Source organism: Neofelis nebulosa, chromosome 15, assembly GCF_028018385.1.
Source record: "Neofelis nebulosa isolate mNeoNeb1 chromosome 15, mNeoNeb1.pri, whole genome shotgun sequence".
NCBI lineage: Eukaryota > Metazoa > Chordata > Mammalia > Carnivora > Felidae > Neofelis > Neofelis nebulosa.
In genome coordinates this window covers 3,493,498-3,511,417 of record NC_080796.1, presented here as the reverse complement: position 1 = coordinate 3,511,417, position 17,920 = coordinate 3,493,498, and the positions used below count along the sequence as shown (strand labels likewise).

General features: G+C 38.0%; 1 protein-coding gene across 1 annotated transcript in view; it reads left to right on the top strand.

Moving 5' to 3' along the window:
* Nucleotides 1-17,920, top strand: part of LOC131496456 (ankyrin repeat domain-containing protein 26-like) — a 102,296-nt gene that overhangs the window by 12,905 nt on the left and 71,471 nt on the right. Inside the window, 2 exon segments of the mRNA XM_058702014.1 lie at nucleotides 5,095-5,261; nucleotides 17,084-17,254. Coding sequence (XP_058557997.1) covers nucleotides 5,095-5,261; nucleotides 17,084-17,254 — 338 coding nt within the window.

The window sequence follows — 17,920 nt, the reverse complement described above, 5'->3', positions numbered from 1 at the left end:
CAACTTACACACAAATTTTTTCAATAAATAGAGTACCATCATGTAAATGTATTTTCTGTTGCTTATGGTTTCTTTTTCTATTAATTCTTACTTTTGAGAGAGAGAGTGAGGACAGAGCACGTGGGTAAGTGAGGGCAGGGTGAGAGAGAGAATCTTAAGCTGATTCACACTGCCAGCATATTTCTTTCTCTTTGATATTGATTTGGCTGCTAATAATTTAAAGTTTTCTAATTCTCTAGTTATTAATCTTTAAAAAGCACTCAAATACACTTTAGTGCTCGTTATAAGGGATGGTAAGCTAAATAGTTTTTAAGATTTGTAACAGTAAAAATCATCTAACTTATTTTTTGGTCGATTTAACACATAATGAATTGTTTAGTTCCAAAAACTGAAAAGCTTAAGTTTATGAGTTCATATTTTTCTTCTGTCTTAGGCTAAGGCAAGTTAGTTTTCACTTCTTACAGGAAGTTACAATCCAGTGACTTGGGAACAGCTAAACATAGATGAAGAAAGTTAACAGTACAATTGTAATTATTTTCTCATTTTTCTTTGTCCGTACTTGATTACTTAAGGACAAGGTGTTTTTACAAACATGTATCCTGGCAGAAAAGACATGTGAAGATCAAAACAAGGAAATTACCATCCGTTTTTGCAACTGCAGAGAATGACTCAAGGACCAGAAATGAATAAGGAATGTGATAGGGAGCATGATATATGTCTATATTTAAGACATGCTTCTATGCAAAACTTTGAGGAAATGTGGATCAAATGAGGCAAATTAGACTGGAAAAATAGCTTAAAACTCATCACCAGTGAGTGAAAGCTGAAGTTTGGTGAAATTTGTTAACAATACAGCATTCCTACTCATCTTGAAGAAGAACCACCACGGGGTCACTCTAAGGAGGATCCAACTGAAAGGAAATACCTTCGAATTGGACAAATACTGTACTTGATTGTGAGGAATAAGATGCATTTGGAGTGTCTGTCTCGGTAGTATTTCAGGCATTTCCTGAACAAAAAGAGCCTAGTCTTGAAAATGTCATTCTCTCTCATTCATACTCTGCGTCCCCAGAATATGCTTTCCAGTCATCTTCTAAGCTTTTTTTTTTTTTTTTTTAATTTATTTTTGGGACAGAGAGGGACAGAGAGAGACAGAGCATGAACAGGGGAGGGTCAGAGAGAGAGGGAGACACAGAATCGGAAACAGGCTCCAGGCTCCGAGCCATCAGCCCAGAGCCTGACACGGGGCTCGAACTCACGGACCGCGAGATCGTGACCTGGCTGAAGTCGGACGCTTAACCGACTGCGCCACCCAGGCGCCCCTCTTCTAAGCTTTCTTTAAATGAAAGCAAATCATCCGGGACATATAAATCAAAACCACACTGAGATACCACCTCACCCCAGTCAAGAGTGGCTAAATGATCAAATCAGGAGACTATGGATGCTGGGGAGGATGTGGAGAAACAAGAACCCTCTTGCATTGTTGGTGGGAATGCAAACTGGTGCAGCCACTCTGGAAAACAGTGTGAAGGTTCCTCAACAAATGAAAAATAGACCTATCCTATGACCCAGCAATAGCACTGCTAGGAATTTACCCAAGGGATACAGGAGTGCTGATGCGTAGGGGCACTTGTACCCCAATGTTTATAGCAGCACTTTCAACAATCACCAAATTTATGGAAAGAGTCTAAATGTCCATCACCCGACGAATGGATAAAGAAATTGTGCTTTATATACACAATGGAATACTACTTGGCCATGAGAAAGAATGAAATATGGCCTTTTGTAGCAACATGGATGGAACTGGAGAGTGTGATGCTAAGTGAAATAAGTCATACAGAGAAAGATAGATACCATACGTTTTCACTCTTTTGTGGATCCTGAGAAGCTTAACAGAAGACCATGGGGGAGGGGAAGTGAAAAAAAAAAAAACAACCTTAAAGAGGGAGAGAGCCAAACCATAAGAGACTCTTACAAACTGAGAATAAATTGAGGATTGATGGGGGATGGGAAGGAGGGGAGGCTGGGTGATGGGCATTGAGGAGGGCACCTGTTGGGATGAACACTGGGTGTTATATGGAAACCAATTTGACAATAAATTTCAAATAAAAGAAAGAAAGAAAGTAAGTAAATCAGACTATGGAAATGAGAACAAACCAGACATTGAGCACCTTTTTAACAACAATGAGGATTTTTAAAATGATATAGAAAATAAAAAAGCAAGGAACCCACTAGTTACATTTAAAGTGAAAGAAGGCCAAGAGAGTTTGACATGCAAATGGCAAAAAATATGGACCAAAATACCACCGATTGTAAATTAGACCTCAGTCTAGTGATTCAGAGAGCCTTTTTCATTTGTGGCTTGCCTGCTGCGATGTGATGAAGCACATGGTTCAGACAAAAAAGCATGATATTTGTGATGTCACAAACACGAGAAAACAAAACCAGTACAAGACTTTTTTCCAGAAGCCATTATATGCAGAGAATGACAGTAATCATAACTGTAAAAGTACTGATTCTGAATTAGAAATTGTGAGTTCTTTTTCAGCATCTAGTTTTCCAGCATCTGAAGTACATCTAAGTGAAGAATTACATCAAGATATGCAAAGGTTTAAGAATGAGATAGGCATGTCTCAAGTAGAGTTCCTGTCTTTGGAAAGAGAGAAAGTTCAACCTCCAAAAGAGAAGGAGGTCCGCCTTGCTGTTACTCTTGTTTTTTTTTTTTTCTCTTTAGCAATTATCTGATCGATTCTGATTTTCCACTCAAGAGAACAAGAGTGTGCATACAATGGAATTGTCTAAATAAGTAATGGTGTCTGGAAATAGATTATTTCTGCTATCTAACAAATAGGAGTTCAGGGAAACATTCTTGTGATTTGTTAACCTTAAAGTTTCTGTGTCAGTCTTCCAGGTAGTATAAGAACTGGGAAATTAACTTAGCTATATAAGTACCATGTGACCTCACGAACCAGAATAACCATAAAGAAACTGCTTAAAAAACATAATTATCTCCAGGTTGTTGTTTTTTTTAATATATTGGCTTAAATATAAATTGCCTTTCCATGAACAATAAAATGAGAAAGAAGCAATAACTAAGAGAAGGAATACAAACACATTCCCAGCTAAAGCAATCTATGTATTGCTTCAGTATGTGTCTGTAGACTCTGGGTCTAGGGTTCTTGCTTGTCTAGCAAGACAGCAGTGGGATGCAGGATTACAATGGGAGAGACAGCTAATGTCCCGGAGAACACGCGAGCCCGGATTAAGGGTCCTTGCTCTGTTTTTAATAGGATCAGAAGGCTTCCAAACATGGTGATGGACGTGCACAAAGAGAAAATCAATCTGTGAACATGAACTCATGGGCATGAGGGAAAGGGGGTTTCAAGATATAGGGTGTTAGGTGTTAGGGTCAATATAAAACAAAATCCTGGTGCCTGGTAGATGGTTGTTAACAGCTGACCTGAGGCAGCTTCTCTGTTTATCTTAGCTAGTCTAGGGGAGAAGACAGATGCTACCCCAGGATCCACAAGGCACCTTTCTTTTGCTAATTAGCTCCCCTCTGGGCATCTTCACCATGCAGCCTACAGCCTATAGCCCTACTTACCTGTTTACCTCATTTGGTCCTTCCTTCCTGTGAAAGCAGCTTTCTGCCATAGTACTAAATTGGGGAGTGTGTCCTCCTGAATATCTAATCTTCTTTACCTCTCCCACCTTGGTCTTGGAGACTTTGCCCCGCCCTCTCTATACCTAGATACCTAATATTGTTTACCGAAACTTGGGTGTGAGCATCCTATGGCTTTGTAATTTTCTATGCCTGGTTAACCCATCAGTGCAGGCTCAGGGAATTCCTAAGCTTATTGCCCACAAAAATAGGCAGTCTTGTCTGCTTTACTCAAAATCTTGGAACTTAGAATTTCAACATGACCCCTTTGAGATAGGCTTAATAACAGCTATTTGTGTTATCACCCCTTTTTTCACATTTTTTAATCTCATTCTCAGATGTTTCTGTTGAGTCAAACCTTCACTTTATGTTCAATAGCGTATGATACCTTTTGGCCTGTATGATTTTTACCATGTAGGTAGCATAAGCCTTCAGCAAACCTTCAGTATTTAACTCTAAGGGAGAAAACTGAGTTTTGAGATGTGTGGACTTTGTCTATTTAGACAAAACCTAGAGATACCCTCCTTTAAAAAGAATAAGTAGCTAATCTCCTTGTCCCTTATCAAGGTATTAATTTACTGTGCCAAAGTCACACTTTTCGTGCATCTGACTAATTTAATGAATTTGTGGTCATTTCTCTGATTCAGCATTCAAGAATTATACCGTCTCTTTTGGTGCCATAAAATGCTAGCTAATGACACTTTAGGAACTTGGGACAAATCGTTTAACTTTTTTGAGTTTTACTCGCATTATCAGTAGCAAATGGGATTAAAGGTGATCATTACTTTTATACCCTCTCCCTATAAAGTTTTATGGTTATTGAATGTGAGATTTGGAGAGCATTACTAATTTCACAGAATTCCACCCTAACGTCCATTTCACTTTGTTCCTTTTGTGTTGTGGCAAACTTTGGTTCATAAATTTAGGGGACACTGTCACTTTTTTTGAGAACCTTAAGTTCCAAAAGAAAAAGAATTGTAAAAGGCATTCAGGGAAAGAATAGCTCCATGCAGAAAGGGGAAAGCTTCCTGGTATTGTTACAGGAGCACCTCCATGTCACATGTTTTAAATCTGGCTGTTGTGTTAAACCCAGGTGGTAAGGATAGAAAAGGACAAATTTTGTCTCTTGTCTTTTTATTTCTTTGTATCTTTTGGTCAGATGGGGTGGGGGTGGGTGGGGAATTCTCAGTAGCAACGTGTGGATATGAATAAGAGTACAAAATTAAGAAAGCCCTTTTAGAAATTTTGGTAACTTCTGCTTTTTTTAAATTCCATCAGAAATGAAGCCGAGTTTATAAAAATTACAATTACTTGTAATGATAAAGTAAACACAAAATATTTTCCTCCATTGAATTTATGACAAACTAAGTGTCAACTGATAAAGTTAATGAAAAAAATTTCTTTTTATTGACTAAAGTAACAATTACCTTTAGTATCAAGTTCCATTAAAGGTTGATGAAAAAAAGAAGCACAGAGGAAGTGACATAGAAGTATCAGAAAACATACATGATGCTGCGGCTGCTGGATTAATTCCACAAAGACAGAATGGAAAAACTGATAACCATCAATTGCCTATTACAGAAAATAAAGATTCTGATAGGTATGCCTATAGCAATATTTAAATAGTAGGTAATTGTTATTTTCCTGTGCAACAAACTTTCCTAGTTTGAGTTAATGTTCATGATGAACAAATTTTGTATTTTTCGTGGAGATATTTCATCCTACGTGCTAATGAGAAAAATGTAAATACCAGTGAGATAGTGATTTTTGCAGTCATAGTAATAATATTTTATTTTAAAAAATAACCCAAGTTAGGAAATGTGAGGAAAATGACCTTCTTAGACCCTGTGGCTGGATGAAATTGGTAACTCCTTTCTGAAAGGTGATTTAGCAGTGTATTTCAAAATTTCAAATATGTCGGGCACCTGGATGGCACCGATAGGTAAACATCCAACTTTGGCTCAGGTCATTATCTTGCACTTCACGAGCTTGAGCCTTGCATCACGTTCTGTGCTAACAGAGCAGAGCCTGGAGCCTGCTTCAGATTCTGTGTCTCCCTCTTTCTCTGCCCCTCCCCTGCTTGTGTTCTGTCTCTGTCACTGTCAGAAATAAATAATATAACGTGAGAAAAATATTTCAGGTAGGTCATCCGTTTATTCTAATGGTTTCATTGCCAGGACTGGGTCCTTCTGAAATACGTGACTTCTATAAGCAAGCACATGCTCCTGCACGTGCAAACACACACACACACACACACACACACACACACACACACACACACACCACACTATAAGGGCATTTATTATATATTATTACATATACAAAATAGAACAGATATATTAAGGTTACTTATATAAGTATGTTACATGTATATGTGAAGGATATTTATTATAGCATTCCCATATCAAACATTTGGAGATTGTCTAAATGTGTATTGACTTATTTTGAGAGACAGACGGAGAATGTGCACACTCGGGAGCCCAAGCATCGAGGGGGAGCAGAGACAGAGAGGGACAGAGAGAGAATCCCAAGCAGACTCCACGTTAACAGTGCAGAGGCCAACACAGGGCTCGATCTCACGACTACAAGATCATGACCTGAACCAACATCAACAGGCAGATGCTCACCAGACTGAGCCACCTAGGTGCCCCAGAGATAGGCTAAATATCAATTCATTAATAAGGAAGTAAAGTTTCACTTCTATAAAGTAATGGGGCATGTGACCATTTTAAAAAATGAATTTAGGGGCGCCTGGGTGGCTCAGTGGGTTAAGTGGCCGACTTCGGCTCAGGTCATGATCTCGCGGTCCGAGAGTTAAAGCCCCGCGTTGGGCTCTGTGCTGACAGCTCAGAGCCTGGAACCTGTTTCAGATTCTGTGTCTTCCTCTCTCTGACCCTCCCCCATTCATGCTTTGTCTCTCTCTGTCTCAAAAATAAATAAACGATAAAAAAAATAAAAAATGATTTTAGGTCTATGTGTACTGATGGTTTAACAAAGTATATTTAAAGCATTTGGTTTGGTTTGGTGTCATGTCTTATGCACATTTTGTTAGAATACTTTTAATATCTACTGAATTGCAAACAGAAGTTCCCTGCTACACTGGCAGTCTACCAACAAAATTCCTAGTTCTTAGATTTTTGGTTTTGTTTCCCAGTGCATGAGTGCTCCAACGTCGGACCCTCAACTTAATCTGAATATTGTCAAGAGGATTCATGTGGCAACATGTCTCATATTCTATATAAACTTTTCGTGACCCCTGTGCTATAAACCAAGATGCTGGTAATGCAATGAATCGTTTTTATAAAGGTACCTTGCTTGCATGCCATTATCCTGCCTTTGTAGAGAATATATTTCAACATGAACCACACCAAATTTTTCAACAGTACCTTCATGTTATACCATTTGTGACAATTCAGTTTACAAAGTAGGACTATTTTCTGCATTCCCAACCCCTTTTCTTCTGTGTATAAAATTTTAATATGACTCATTACTTTGGATAGTATAAAATATCCTAGAGTTGGGTGACTTTTTAAAAATGTTTGTTTATTTTGAGAGAGAGAGATAGAGCGAGCATGAACACATGAGTGGGGGACGAGCAAAGAGAGAGGGAGAGAGAGAATCCCAAGGAGGCTCCATGCTGTCAGTGCAGAACTCGATGCTAGAGAACATAGAGATCATGACCTGAGCCAAAATCAAGGGATGGATGTTTCGAGGACTGGGCCACCCAGGTGCCCTTAGAGTTCAATAATTTTTATCAAGCATGAAATACTGCCCTTGAAACTTAGTTTTTCTGTGGTCTTTCTAAGCATGAGAAAAATGGTAATCAGCTTATATAATATCATATATCTAGAAAATTTTTAAGGAGTCTTCTCAGTGTATAATTTTGTGAGTTATTTAGTACCTTGGTCTGGTATTTCAAAAAAGCAAAAAAAAAAAAAACTGTTACATATATGCAATTTTTAAGACTTCCAAATATTACAAAAATACTACCTAATCATTATGTAACAATTGAAAACTACAGCAATAATAGAAAATTAGATCAACCATGACCATTCCGCTTAGCTACGAAATCCTTCAAGAGCCTTCTTCACTCTTTGATCCTGATTTCCCTCCCTCCCATCCACTCTTGAATTCATTGTAGCAATTTTCCCTCTCATTCCTCCAGAATTGTTTTTTCAAGGTTACCACCGGTTTTCACTTTAATAAATCTAAACATAATTTCATACATCTCATTTTACTTAACCTTTCAGCAATATTTGACCCAATGGAAAACTCTCTCCTCCAAAATTCTGTCTCCATGTTGCTTGTAGGATATCACTCACTCACCTGATTTTCCCGCTGCCTTTCTAGTCTGTACACCTCAGTCTGATTTGCTTGTTTCTTCTCGTCCCCCACCTTTTAACCCATTGATGTCTTCCAGGAATTTGCCTTTGATTTTCCTTCTCTTGACTTTTACTATCTTGTATATTCTAATGATCCTCAAGTTTATATCTCCATCCCGGATCTCTCTCCATAATTCCAGGCCCGCATATCAAACTGCCTACTTGATATCTTTTTCTGGATAGCTATTGCAAACTTAACATGTCCCAAATTGAACTCCTGATATTCCTTCTTAATATTTGCCTTTCATGTCTTTCCTAATTGAGTTAATAACAGTTCTATGAGTTGCTCTGCTAAAAAACTTGGTGTCATCTTTGACTCCTGTCTTTTTTTCTTTTCCTTTCACTTTTTCCTTCTATTTTCTTTTTCTTTTTCATACACATCACATCTCATCTGTCAGCAAATCTTGTCACGTCTTCCTTCAAATATATCCAGAATCCAAACACATCTTCCATGACCAATAGACTGTCATCTGTTGTTTATATTGGTGTAATAGGTAACTAAATGGTCTTCTTGTCTGTTTGTTTCTTCCTTTTGTTTTTCCGATTTCTGTTAATTCTAAACACATTGGATCTAGTAAAACATAAGTCGGATTGTGTCCTTCCTCTGCTCCAAGCCGAATTGCCTCCCATTTCACTCAGAGTACATGCCCAAACTCTTCCTAATGCCGACAAGGCCTGTATATGATCAGGTGTCTCCTTCTCTCTCTCTGATTTGAACTCTTTTCTACCCCTTTCATTCTGTCCAGCCATACTGATTTCTCACTACTCTTTAAGTACTTTGGACATACTTCTGTACTTGCTGTTGACTCTGTCTGGAATGCTTTCCCTCAGATACCTCATGGCTTGATTTTTCCTTTGTTGTTTGTTTTTCCTTTCAGGTTTTTGCTTAAAAGTCACTTTCTCAGCACGGCCTTTCTTGGCCATCCTGACTAGTACTTCAACTATAACACATCAAATGTGATTTCTCTGCTTTAGTTTTTCTCCTCTAATACTGTATATTTTGCCTGTGTAGCTTATTGTTATTGTATGTTTACTTCACTCATGAGTAGGATTGTTATCTGTTCATTGCCATGTCCCCAATGCCTAGAAAATGTTCTAGTCTATATAGTACTTATTCAATAATGTTTACTGAGTGAACGGAGTTTAACTTGTGTGTAATTTTTTTAACCTAATACTAGTCCCCACTTTGACAAAGTTTGGCGTGGGTTCATTCTGACAACTAAACCTGCCAGTTATATACAGTTTTTGGATTTTGGGTGACTCAATATTGTGTTTACTTGCTACTTATTCTTTTAGTTGTATTTATGTTAGTTTTCATTATGGTGAAATGTATCAAAGGAATAGCAAACTTCCTTTATATTTATTAAGGAAACTAAAATATGGTGGCAATTTTTTATAGGACTTTAAAAATTCTTGCCAAAGGATTATGAACCCTCAATATCTGAAATAAAAAGATGAAGTTGGAATTGATCACTTCCAAATAAGAGCGAGCTATGCTGGTTAGGTGTAGTCTTTTCTAACAGAGCAGTCTGCTATTCTTATACAGGGTTTGGGGAAGAGTGGAGTTTAAGGATTGGGGAACTTTCAGAAAATTAAATGGTTTGTCATCATCTGAAGCACCATGCTTATTTGGGTGAGACTGTTGTGGATTGGTTGGCACGCTGAAGCATGTGTATTGGAGTGATTTTTGTCCTTTATTCGCTGTCTTTCAGAAGGAGGGAGCTGAAATGGATTGGTTGGTGAGTAGGGCTGGTGCACATTGATTAACACATTTAAAACTGATTCTGGTGGCTTCTTGTTACCACAGCTACGTGTTAGGGTTTCTTTTTGTTTTGTTTTGTTTTGTTTTTTCTAAGTTTGAGGTGGCTTTCACCAGATGTTTTCTACTTAAAGGTTGCTTCTATTGACTGGGTTCAAAATGAAAGCTATTTCAAATTCTATAATTACAGATTCATTTTTGAAGTTTGAGTCAAGAGGAATTGTTTGATAATTGCTTTCAGAAAGATTCTTCTTTTCTTGGATGTTATTTCCATGAGAAAAGTTATCTGTATAACAGTTTTTTTTTGAAAAAAAAAAAAACAATTGTTAGTTTTGTTTTTGTTTTTGGTGCTCTTCGGGGCTCATGTTTAAGTCCTAAATAATCTGTGGGAAATTTCATTATTTTTTGGAAATGTACATAGCTGTATGGTAATAATATTCTGTTGCATGCATTTAGTCCATGAAAACAGAATTATAATTTTCTTTTTGGGGAATCCCCCATTTTTTTCTATTAGGATTAGATATTAGGCTAAAAGTATACAAAAGTTAACAAATCATTTTTTAAAATTTTTTTAATGTTTATTCATTTGGAGAGAGACAAAGTGAGAGTTGGGGAGGGGCAGAGAGAGGGGGAGACAAAGATTCCAAATCAGGCTCCAGACTCTGGGCTGTCAGCACACAGCCCGATGTGGGGCTCGAAGCCACAAACCCTTAGATCACAAACTGAGCCAAAGTCATACACTTAATGAACTGAGCCATCCAGGCGCCGCAAACCATTTTTTTTTAAACAAAAGCATAACTAATCCGATGATTTTTATTTTTGAGCGATAGATAATGACATATGAGTACTTTTGAATTTTTGAAGTTTTTCCAGATTTATGAGATATAAGTAACACACATCTGTGTAACTGTAAGGTGTACCTGTATTAATTTGATACACTTTTATATTGTCAAATGCTTACCACAATAGTGTTAATACTTCCATCATCTCACATAAATATCATTTCTTGTTTGTGATGATCTAGTCTTGTAGCAACTTTCCAATGATAGGATACAGTATTGTTCACTGTAATCACCATCCTGCACATTAAATCCCCAGAATTTATTAATCTTGTAACAGGTAGTTTGTACCCTTTGACCAATATCTACCCATTTCTCAAAGCCTCCTAACCCCGGCAACCACCAGTCTGTTCTGTTTTTCACGCATTTTTTTCTTAATTCCACATATAAGTCAGATCATACAGTGTTTGACTTCCTGTGTCTGACTTATTTTCACTAAGCATAAAGCCCTCAAGTTTCACTCATGCTGCCACAAATGGCAGGATTTCCTTCTTGTTTGTGGCTGAAAATATTCCATTGTAAATGTATACCATATTTTTTAATCGATGGATCCACTGATGGATGCTTAGGTTGTTTCTTGACTATTGTAAATAATGCTGCAATAAACATAGGGCTGCAGATATTTCTCCAAGGTAAGGATGTCATGTCTTTAAGATATATACCCAGAAATGGGATTATTGGCTCATATGGAGGTTCTATTTTTAGTTTGTTGAGGAGCCACCATACTGTTTTACATAGTGGCTGTCCCAATTTACAGTCCTACAGGAGTACAAGGAATTCCTTTCCTGTACATCCTTGCCAACGATATCTCTTGTCTTTTTGACAATAGCCATTTTAATAGGTCAAAGTGATATCTATATACGCAGTTTTGATTTGCATTTTCCTGATGAATAGTGATATCGAGCACTTTCTTATGTACCCTTGGCCATTTGAATATGTTTTGAGGAGAGACGTCTTTTAAGGTGCCTTGCCCAGTTTTTAATTATATTTATTTTTAGCTGTTGAATTGTACGAATTCCTTACACATTTTTAGATATTGACGTTTTTCATATTTGTAGCTTGCGAATGTTTCCATCCTTTCCATAGGTTGCCTTTCCGTCATGTTGCTTGTTTCTTTTGCTGTGCAGAAACATTGTTGATTGCATTGGTTGGTTTTGCTTTCATTGCTTGTACTTTGGATGTCCTATCCTAAATCATTGGTAAGATCTATGTCAAGGAGCCTTTATCCTGTGTTTTCTTCTACGAGTTTTATGATTTAAGACTTTATATAGAAGTCTTTATTTGCGTTTGGGTTGACTTTTGTGAGTGGTGTAAGGTAGAGGCACAGTTTTATTCTTTTGCATGTTAATATCCAGTTTTCTCACCATCATGTATTGAAGAGATTACCTTTTCTCTTTTGAGTATTCTTGGGTCTCTTAACAAAGAGACTTTATGCACGGGTTTTTAGTTGACTTTATGCATGGGTTTATTTCTGGGTTCTTGATTCTGTTTCATTCATCTTTGTGTTTTGTTTTGTGTGTGTGTGTGTGCAACTTCATACGGTTTTTATTACCATAACTTTGTAATAGTTTGACACCAGCAAGTGTGATGCTTCCAGATTTGTTCTTCTTTCTTAGGATTGTTTTGGCTATTTGGGGTCTTTCTTGTTCCTTGCACATTTGAGGAATGCTTTTCCTATTTCTGTGAAAAACGTCATTGGAATTTTGACAAGGATTGCATTGACTCTGTAGGTGGTTTCAGGTAATGTGGATATTTAATGATACTAATTTTTCGAATCCATAAACAGCAGGGTATCTTCCCATTTGTTTGTGTCTCTGCTGTTTCTTTTACCAATGTCTTGTAGTTTTTACTGTACCTATCTTTCGGAAAGTCCTTGATTAAATTCATTCCAAAGTATTATGCTCTTTTTGATGCTTTGGGGAAGGGGATTTTTTCCTTATATTTCTTTTTCAGCTATTTCATTGTTATTGTTTAGAAATGCAACTGATCTCTTGATGCTGATTTTGTCATTTTTTTTTACTACATATAATCTATTGTCAAATTGGTTTCCATACAACACCCAGTGCTCATCCCAACAGGTGACTTCTCAATGCCCATCACCCACTTTCCCCTCTCCCCCACCTCCTATCAACCCTTAGTTTATTCTCAGTGTTTACGAGTCTCTTATTGTTTGCCTCCCTCCCTCTCTGTAACTTTTCCCCCCGACCCCCCTACGCATGGTCTCCTGTCAAGTTTCTCAGGATCCACATGTGAGTGAAATCATATGGTATCTGTCTTTCTATGCCTGACTTATTTCACTTTGCATAATACCCTCCAGTTCCATCCACGTTGTTGCAAATGGCCAGATTTCACTCTTTCTCATTGCCAAGTATCATTCCACTGTATGTATAAACCACATCTTCTTTCTCTATTCGTCGGGTGATGGACTTTTAGGCTCTTTCCATAATTTGGCGATTGTTGAAAGTGCTACTGTATACATTGGGGTACATGTGCCCCTATGCATCAGCACTCCAGTATCCCTTGGGTAAATTCCCAGCAGTGCTATTGCTGGGTCATAGGGTTGTTCTATTTTTACTTAGTTGAGGAAGCTCCACGCTGTTTTCCAGAGTTTGCATTCCCACCAACAGTGCAAGAGGGTCCCTGTTTCTCCACATCCTCGCCAGCATCTGTAGTCTCCTGATTTTTTTCATTTTAGCCACTCTGACCAGTGTGAGGTGGTATCTCAGTGTGGTTTTGATTTGTATTTCCCTGATGAGGAGTGACGTTGAGCATCTTCCCATGTATCTGTTGTCCATCTGGATGTCTTCTTTGGAAAAGTATCTATTCATGTCTTCTGCCCATTTCTTCCCTGGATTATTTGTTTTGTGGGTGTGGAGTTTGGTGAGCTCTTTACAGGTTCTGGATATTAGCCCTTCCTTTATCCGATATGTCATTTGCAAATATCTTCTCTATTCTGTCCGTTGCCTTTCGGTTTTGTTGATTGATTCCTTTGCAGTGCAGAAGCTTTTTATCTTGACGAGGTCCCAATAGTTCATTTTTGCTTTCCATTCCCTTGCCTTTGGAGATGTGCCAAGTAGGAAATTGCTGCAGCGGAGGTCAAAGAGGTTTTTTTTCCTGCTTTCTCCTCTAGGGTTTTGATGGTTTCCTGTCTCACATTCAGGTCCTTCATCCATTTTGAGTTTATTTGTGTGTATGGTGTAAGAAAAGTCATCTAGTTTCATTCTTCTGCATGTTGCTGTCCAGTTCTCCCAGAAGAAAGAGACTGTCTTTTTTTCCCATGGGATACTCTTTCCTGCTTTGTCAATGAGTAGTTGGCCATACATTTGTGGGTTCACCTCTGGGGTTTCTATTCTATTCCATTGGTCTGTGTGTCTGTTTTTGTGCCAATACCATACTGTCTTGATGATCACAGCTTTGTAGTAGAGGCTAAAGAGACAGAGTGTTAACAGGGGAGGGGTAGAGAGAGAGAGACAGAGACAGAGAGAGAATCCAAAGCAGGCTCCAGGCTCTGAACTGTCAGCACAGAGCCCAATAAGGCGCTTGAACCACAAACCACGAGATCATGAACTTAGCCGAAGTCAGAAGCTTAACTGACTGAGCCACCCAGGCACCCCTGCATCTTAATGTTGATTTTGTATCCTTCATCCTTGGAACAGCTTTTTGGTGGTATCTTCAGGATTTTCTATATATAAGAATATGTCATCTGCAAAAAAAGACAGTTTTATTTCTTCTTTTCTGATTTGGATGCCTTTTATTTCCTTTTCTTGCCTGACTGCTTTGGCTAGGACTTCCTCTATCCTGTTGAATAGGAGTGGCCAAGTGGGCAACTTTGCCTTGTTCTTGAACTTAGAGTAAAAGCTTTCCGTTTTTTACCACTGCATATGATGTTGGCTATGGGCTTATCATATTGGGCTTCATTATGTCCAGGTGTGATAATCCAGTACCCACTTTGTTGAGAGTTTTTATCCTGAAAAGATGTTGAATTTGGTCAAATGCTTTTTCCTCCCATGCTGGGATGATGATATGACTTTTTTTTATTCTGTTAATGCGGTGTATCAAATGTATTTATTCGATTTGATTCTGAAGGATAATTTTGCTGAGTAAAGTATTCTTGATTGGTAGTCTTTTTTCTCTTAGCACTTTGAATATGTAATCCCACTGCCTCCTGGAATGTAAGGTTTCTGCTGAGAAACTGCTAATAGCCTTATGAGGGTTCACTTGTAGTCACATAGTCTTTCCTCACTCTTTTTCATTCTTTTGACTTTGTTCTCTGCTGACTGGATAATCTGAGAGTTCCTGTCTTTCAATTCACATTTTTTTTAAATTTTTTTTTTTTTCAATGTTTTTTATTTATTTTTTGGGACAGAGAGAGACAGAGCATGAACGGGGGAGGGGCAGAGAGAGAGGGAGACACAGAATGGGAAACAGGCTCCAGGCTCCGAGCCATCAGCCCAGAGCCTGACGCGGGGCTCGAACTCACGGACCGCGAGATCGTGACCTGGCTGAAGTCGGACGCTTAACCGACTGCGCCACCCAGGCGCCCCTTTTTTTTTTTTTTTTTTAAATTTTTTTTTTCAATGTTTTTTATTTATTTTTTGGGACAGAGAGAGACAGAGCATGAACGGGGGAGGGGCAGAGAGAGAGGGAGACACAGAATGGGAAACAGGCTCCAGGCTCCGAGCCATCAGCCCAGAGCCTGACGCGCAATTCACATTTTTTTTTTGCTTGACCCATTTCCTGTCAGTGATCACTCTTGCTTTTTTCATCTCCTTCATTATACTCTTCAGCTCCAGGATTTTTGTTTAGTTAGCTTTTACTATTTCCAGCTCTTTGTTAAGCTTCTCATTTTATTCATAGAGTGTTTTTCTGATTTTATTGAATTGGCTTTTTGTGTTTTTCTTGTAACTCACTGAGTTTCCTTAAAACTGCTATTTTTGAATTCTCTTTTGATTAAATTACAGGTCTCCCTGTGTTTCCGATTGATTACTGGAATATTATTGTGATCCTTTGATGGTATAATATTTCCTTGATATTTTATATTCTTTGCAGTTTTGCATTGCTGTCTTTGCATTTGAAGTAGCAGTCACCTCCTCCAATCTTTAATGACTACCTCTTCAGTGTGTCCAAACCTGATTTTTTTGCTCCAGTGGGATGCTGGAAATTCTCTGTAGGACACCTGGTTTTCCAAAAAGGCTCTCTCATCCACGGGTGATTATCTTAGAGAGTGTTTTCTAGGGAGGGGCTCACCGATGTGGCTGAGAGGGAGGGGATGGAGGCGCTTTATGGGCTATTGCTAGGTCCACAGATTAGACTGTAGTATGTCTGCCTGTTACCTGATGCACGGGTAGGCAAGACTTGTCCTCGGTCCCTTGGAATATAGTGCTAGATCCCCACAGCTCCTGCAAAGGCAGTTTTGCCCGTGGGTGGATGAGATGCCAGTTTGTTGTAGGTGGGGAGACGCAACAACGTACATCTTGTTCAGCTATGATACTGATATCGCTCTGACATATGGGTATTTTAAAAGTAGTTTTTCCCCTAAGATATTTCCCTGATTTCTTCTTTCATGTTATATGGACCTCCTGCTACTTTAAAACTTTGTTGAAATTAAGCATTCTTATATTTAATAGCAAAGCCCAAAATAGAGCACACATCTAGTTATTACTCCCATGTCTAAGAGTCACTGCCTTTAGGAAATGAACTCTAACTTTTTAGTGTAACCTTCAAGTTCTTCAGAATTTCTTTCCTGACTGATCTCTTACTACTTGCTTCCATGTATTTTATGGGTTTTTTTCCAAGTTCCTATAAGCTTATACTTTTTCCTTTCAAGGCACCTGGATGCCATCTGTGTAATCTTTGTGCTCACATTCTAATCTCTAAGAAAATGGTTTTCTCCCGTTTCTTTCCCTGGTGACCTCTGCTGTTTATTTTCCCTCTTCAGTAAAGCCTTTCTCGTCCTCACTTACAGCTTTTCACATGTCAATTCTTACAAATCACATTGTATTCTTTTTTGTTTTTTTTTAAACGTTTTTTATTTATTTTTGGGACAGAGAGAGACAGAGCATGAACGGGGGAGGGGCAGAGAGAGAGGGAGACACAGAATCGGAAACAGGCTCCAGGCTCCGAGCCATCAGCCCAGAGCCTGACGCGGGGCTCGAACTCACGGACCACGAGATCGTGACCTGGCTGAAGTCGGACGCTTAACCGACTGCGCCACCCAGGCGCCCCAAATCACATTGTATTCTAATTGTATATTTACCTGTGTTTGAAGCAACAGATGAGTATTTCCTTTTGTACAGTTGGTACTTCAGCACTGTTCTCTGAATTAATCAAATTAAGTCAGATGGGTAAAATTCAGAACTTGATGAAAATTGTCTTTTTATTCTTTATCAGTAAAATTATTAGAAAACATTGGCTTTTTTATGGCTTTGTTTTTTTTTTTAAGGAGGGAACCTGGTTTACATGTGAAGAAGTTAAAGAAAGGTGAAAATGAAAAAGGGACATCAAAAGGATCTGTGATCACACCAGTGTTGCAGAAGGCAGATTCCCTAACTGGTGGTCCACTACAAAAGAATGATGGCAGCCATTTCAGTGAAAAGGATCAGCATGAAAGCAGGTAAAATCTATAAATTCTTTATGTGCCTGTGAAGGAATTTTAGCAGTGATTACCTTTTGTGGAAATAAAATGCTGTAGTGCAGGTAGGTCCAAGCTAAAGCAAGAAATACTCAACATATCAAACACACTGCTTGAAAAGTTGTGATGAGGGTAAGTGACTTTGTCAAGGAGCAGTTTCAGTAGTCACCATGGAAGCATGGAAGATGAGTAAGTGTAAACAACTCCTTAGAGCATTTTAATTGGGAAAGGTAATAGAGAAATGGATGATAACTGAAAAAGAATGTGAATTGCAAAGGCATTTTCTTTCTCTTTTTATTTTAAGATGGGAGCTTTTAGAGTATGTCTTCTGTTCGAAATGATCAATAGAGATAGACATGGTTAGTTAATTTAATATTGTTTGCGTTTCCAAACATTAGGAAGTTTGTTGATTGTATTACATTATCTTTTAAAGATTATAGTAATTGTCTTTAGTACTCTTATTCATGTGATTTTGTGCAAGAAGTTGGTTTATTCTGAATTGGTTCCACAATGGGGTATTCTCATACAATTGAATATGCAGATTTAAAAATATATATGTATGTATGCAAGTATATATATATATATATATATATATATTTACATATATATATATTTACACATATATATTTATATATATATTTACACATA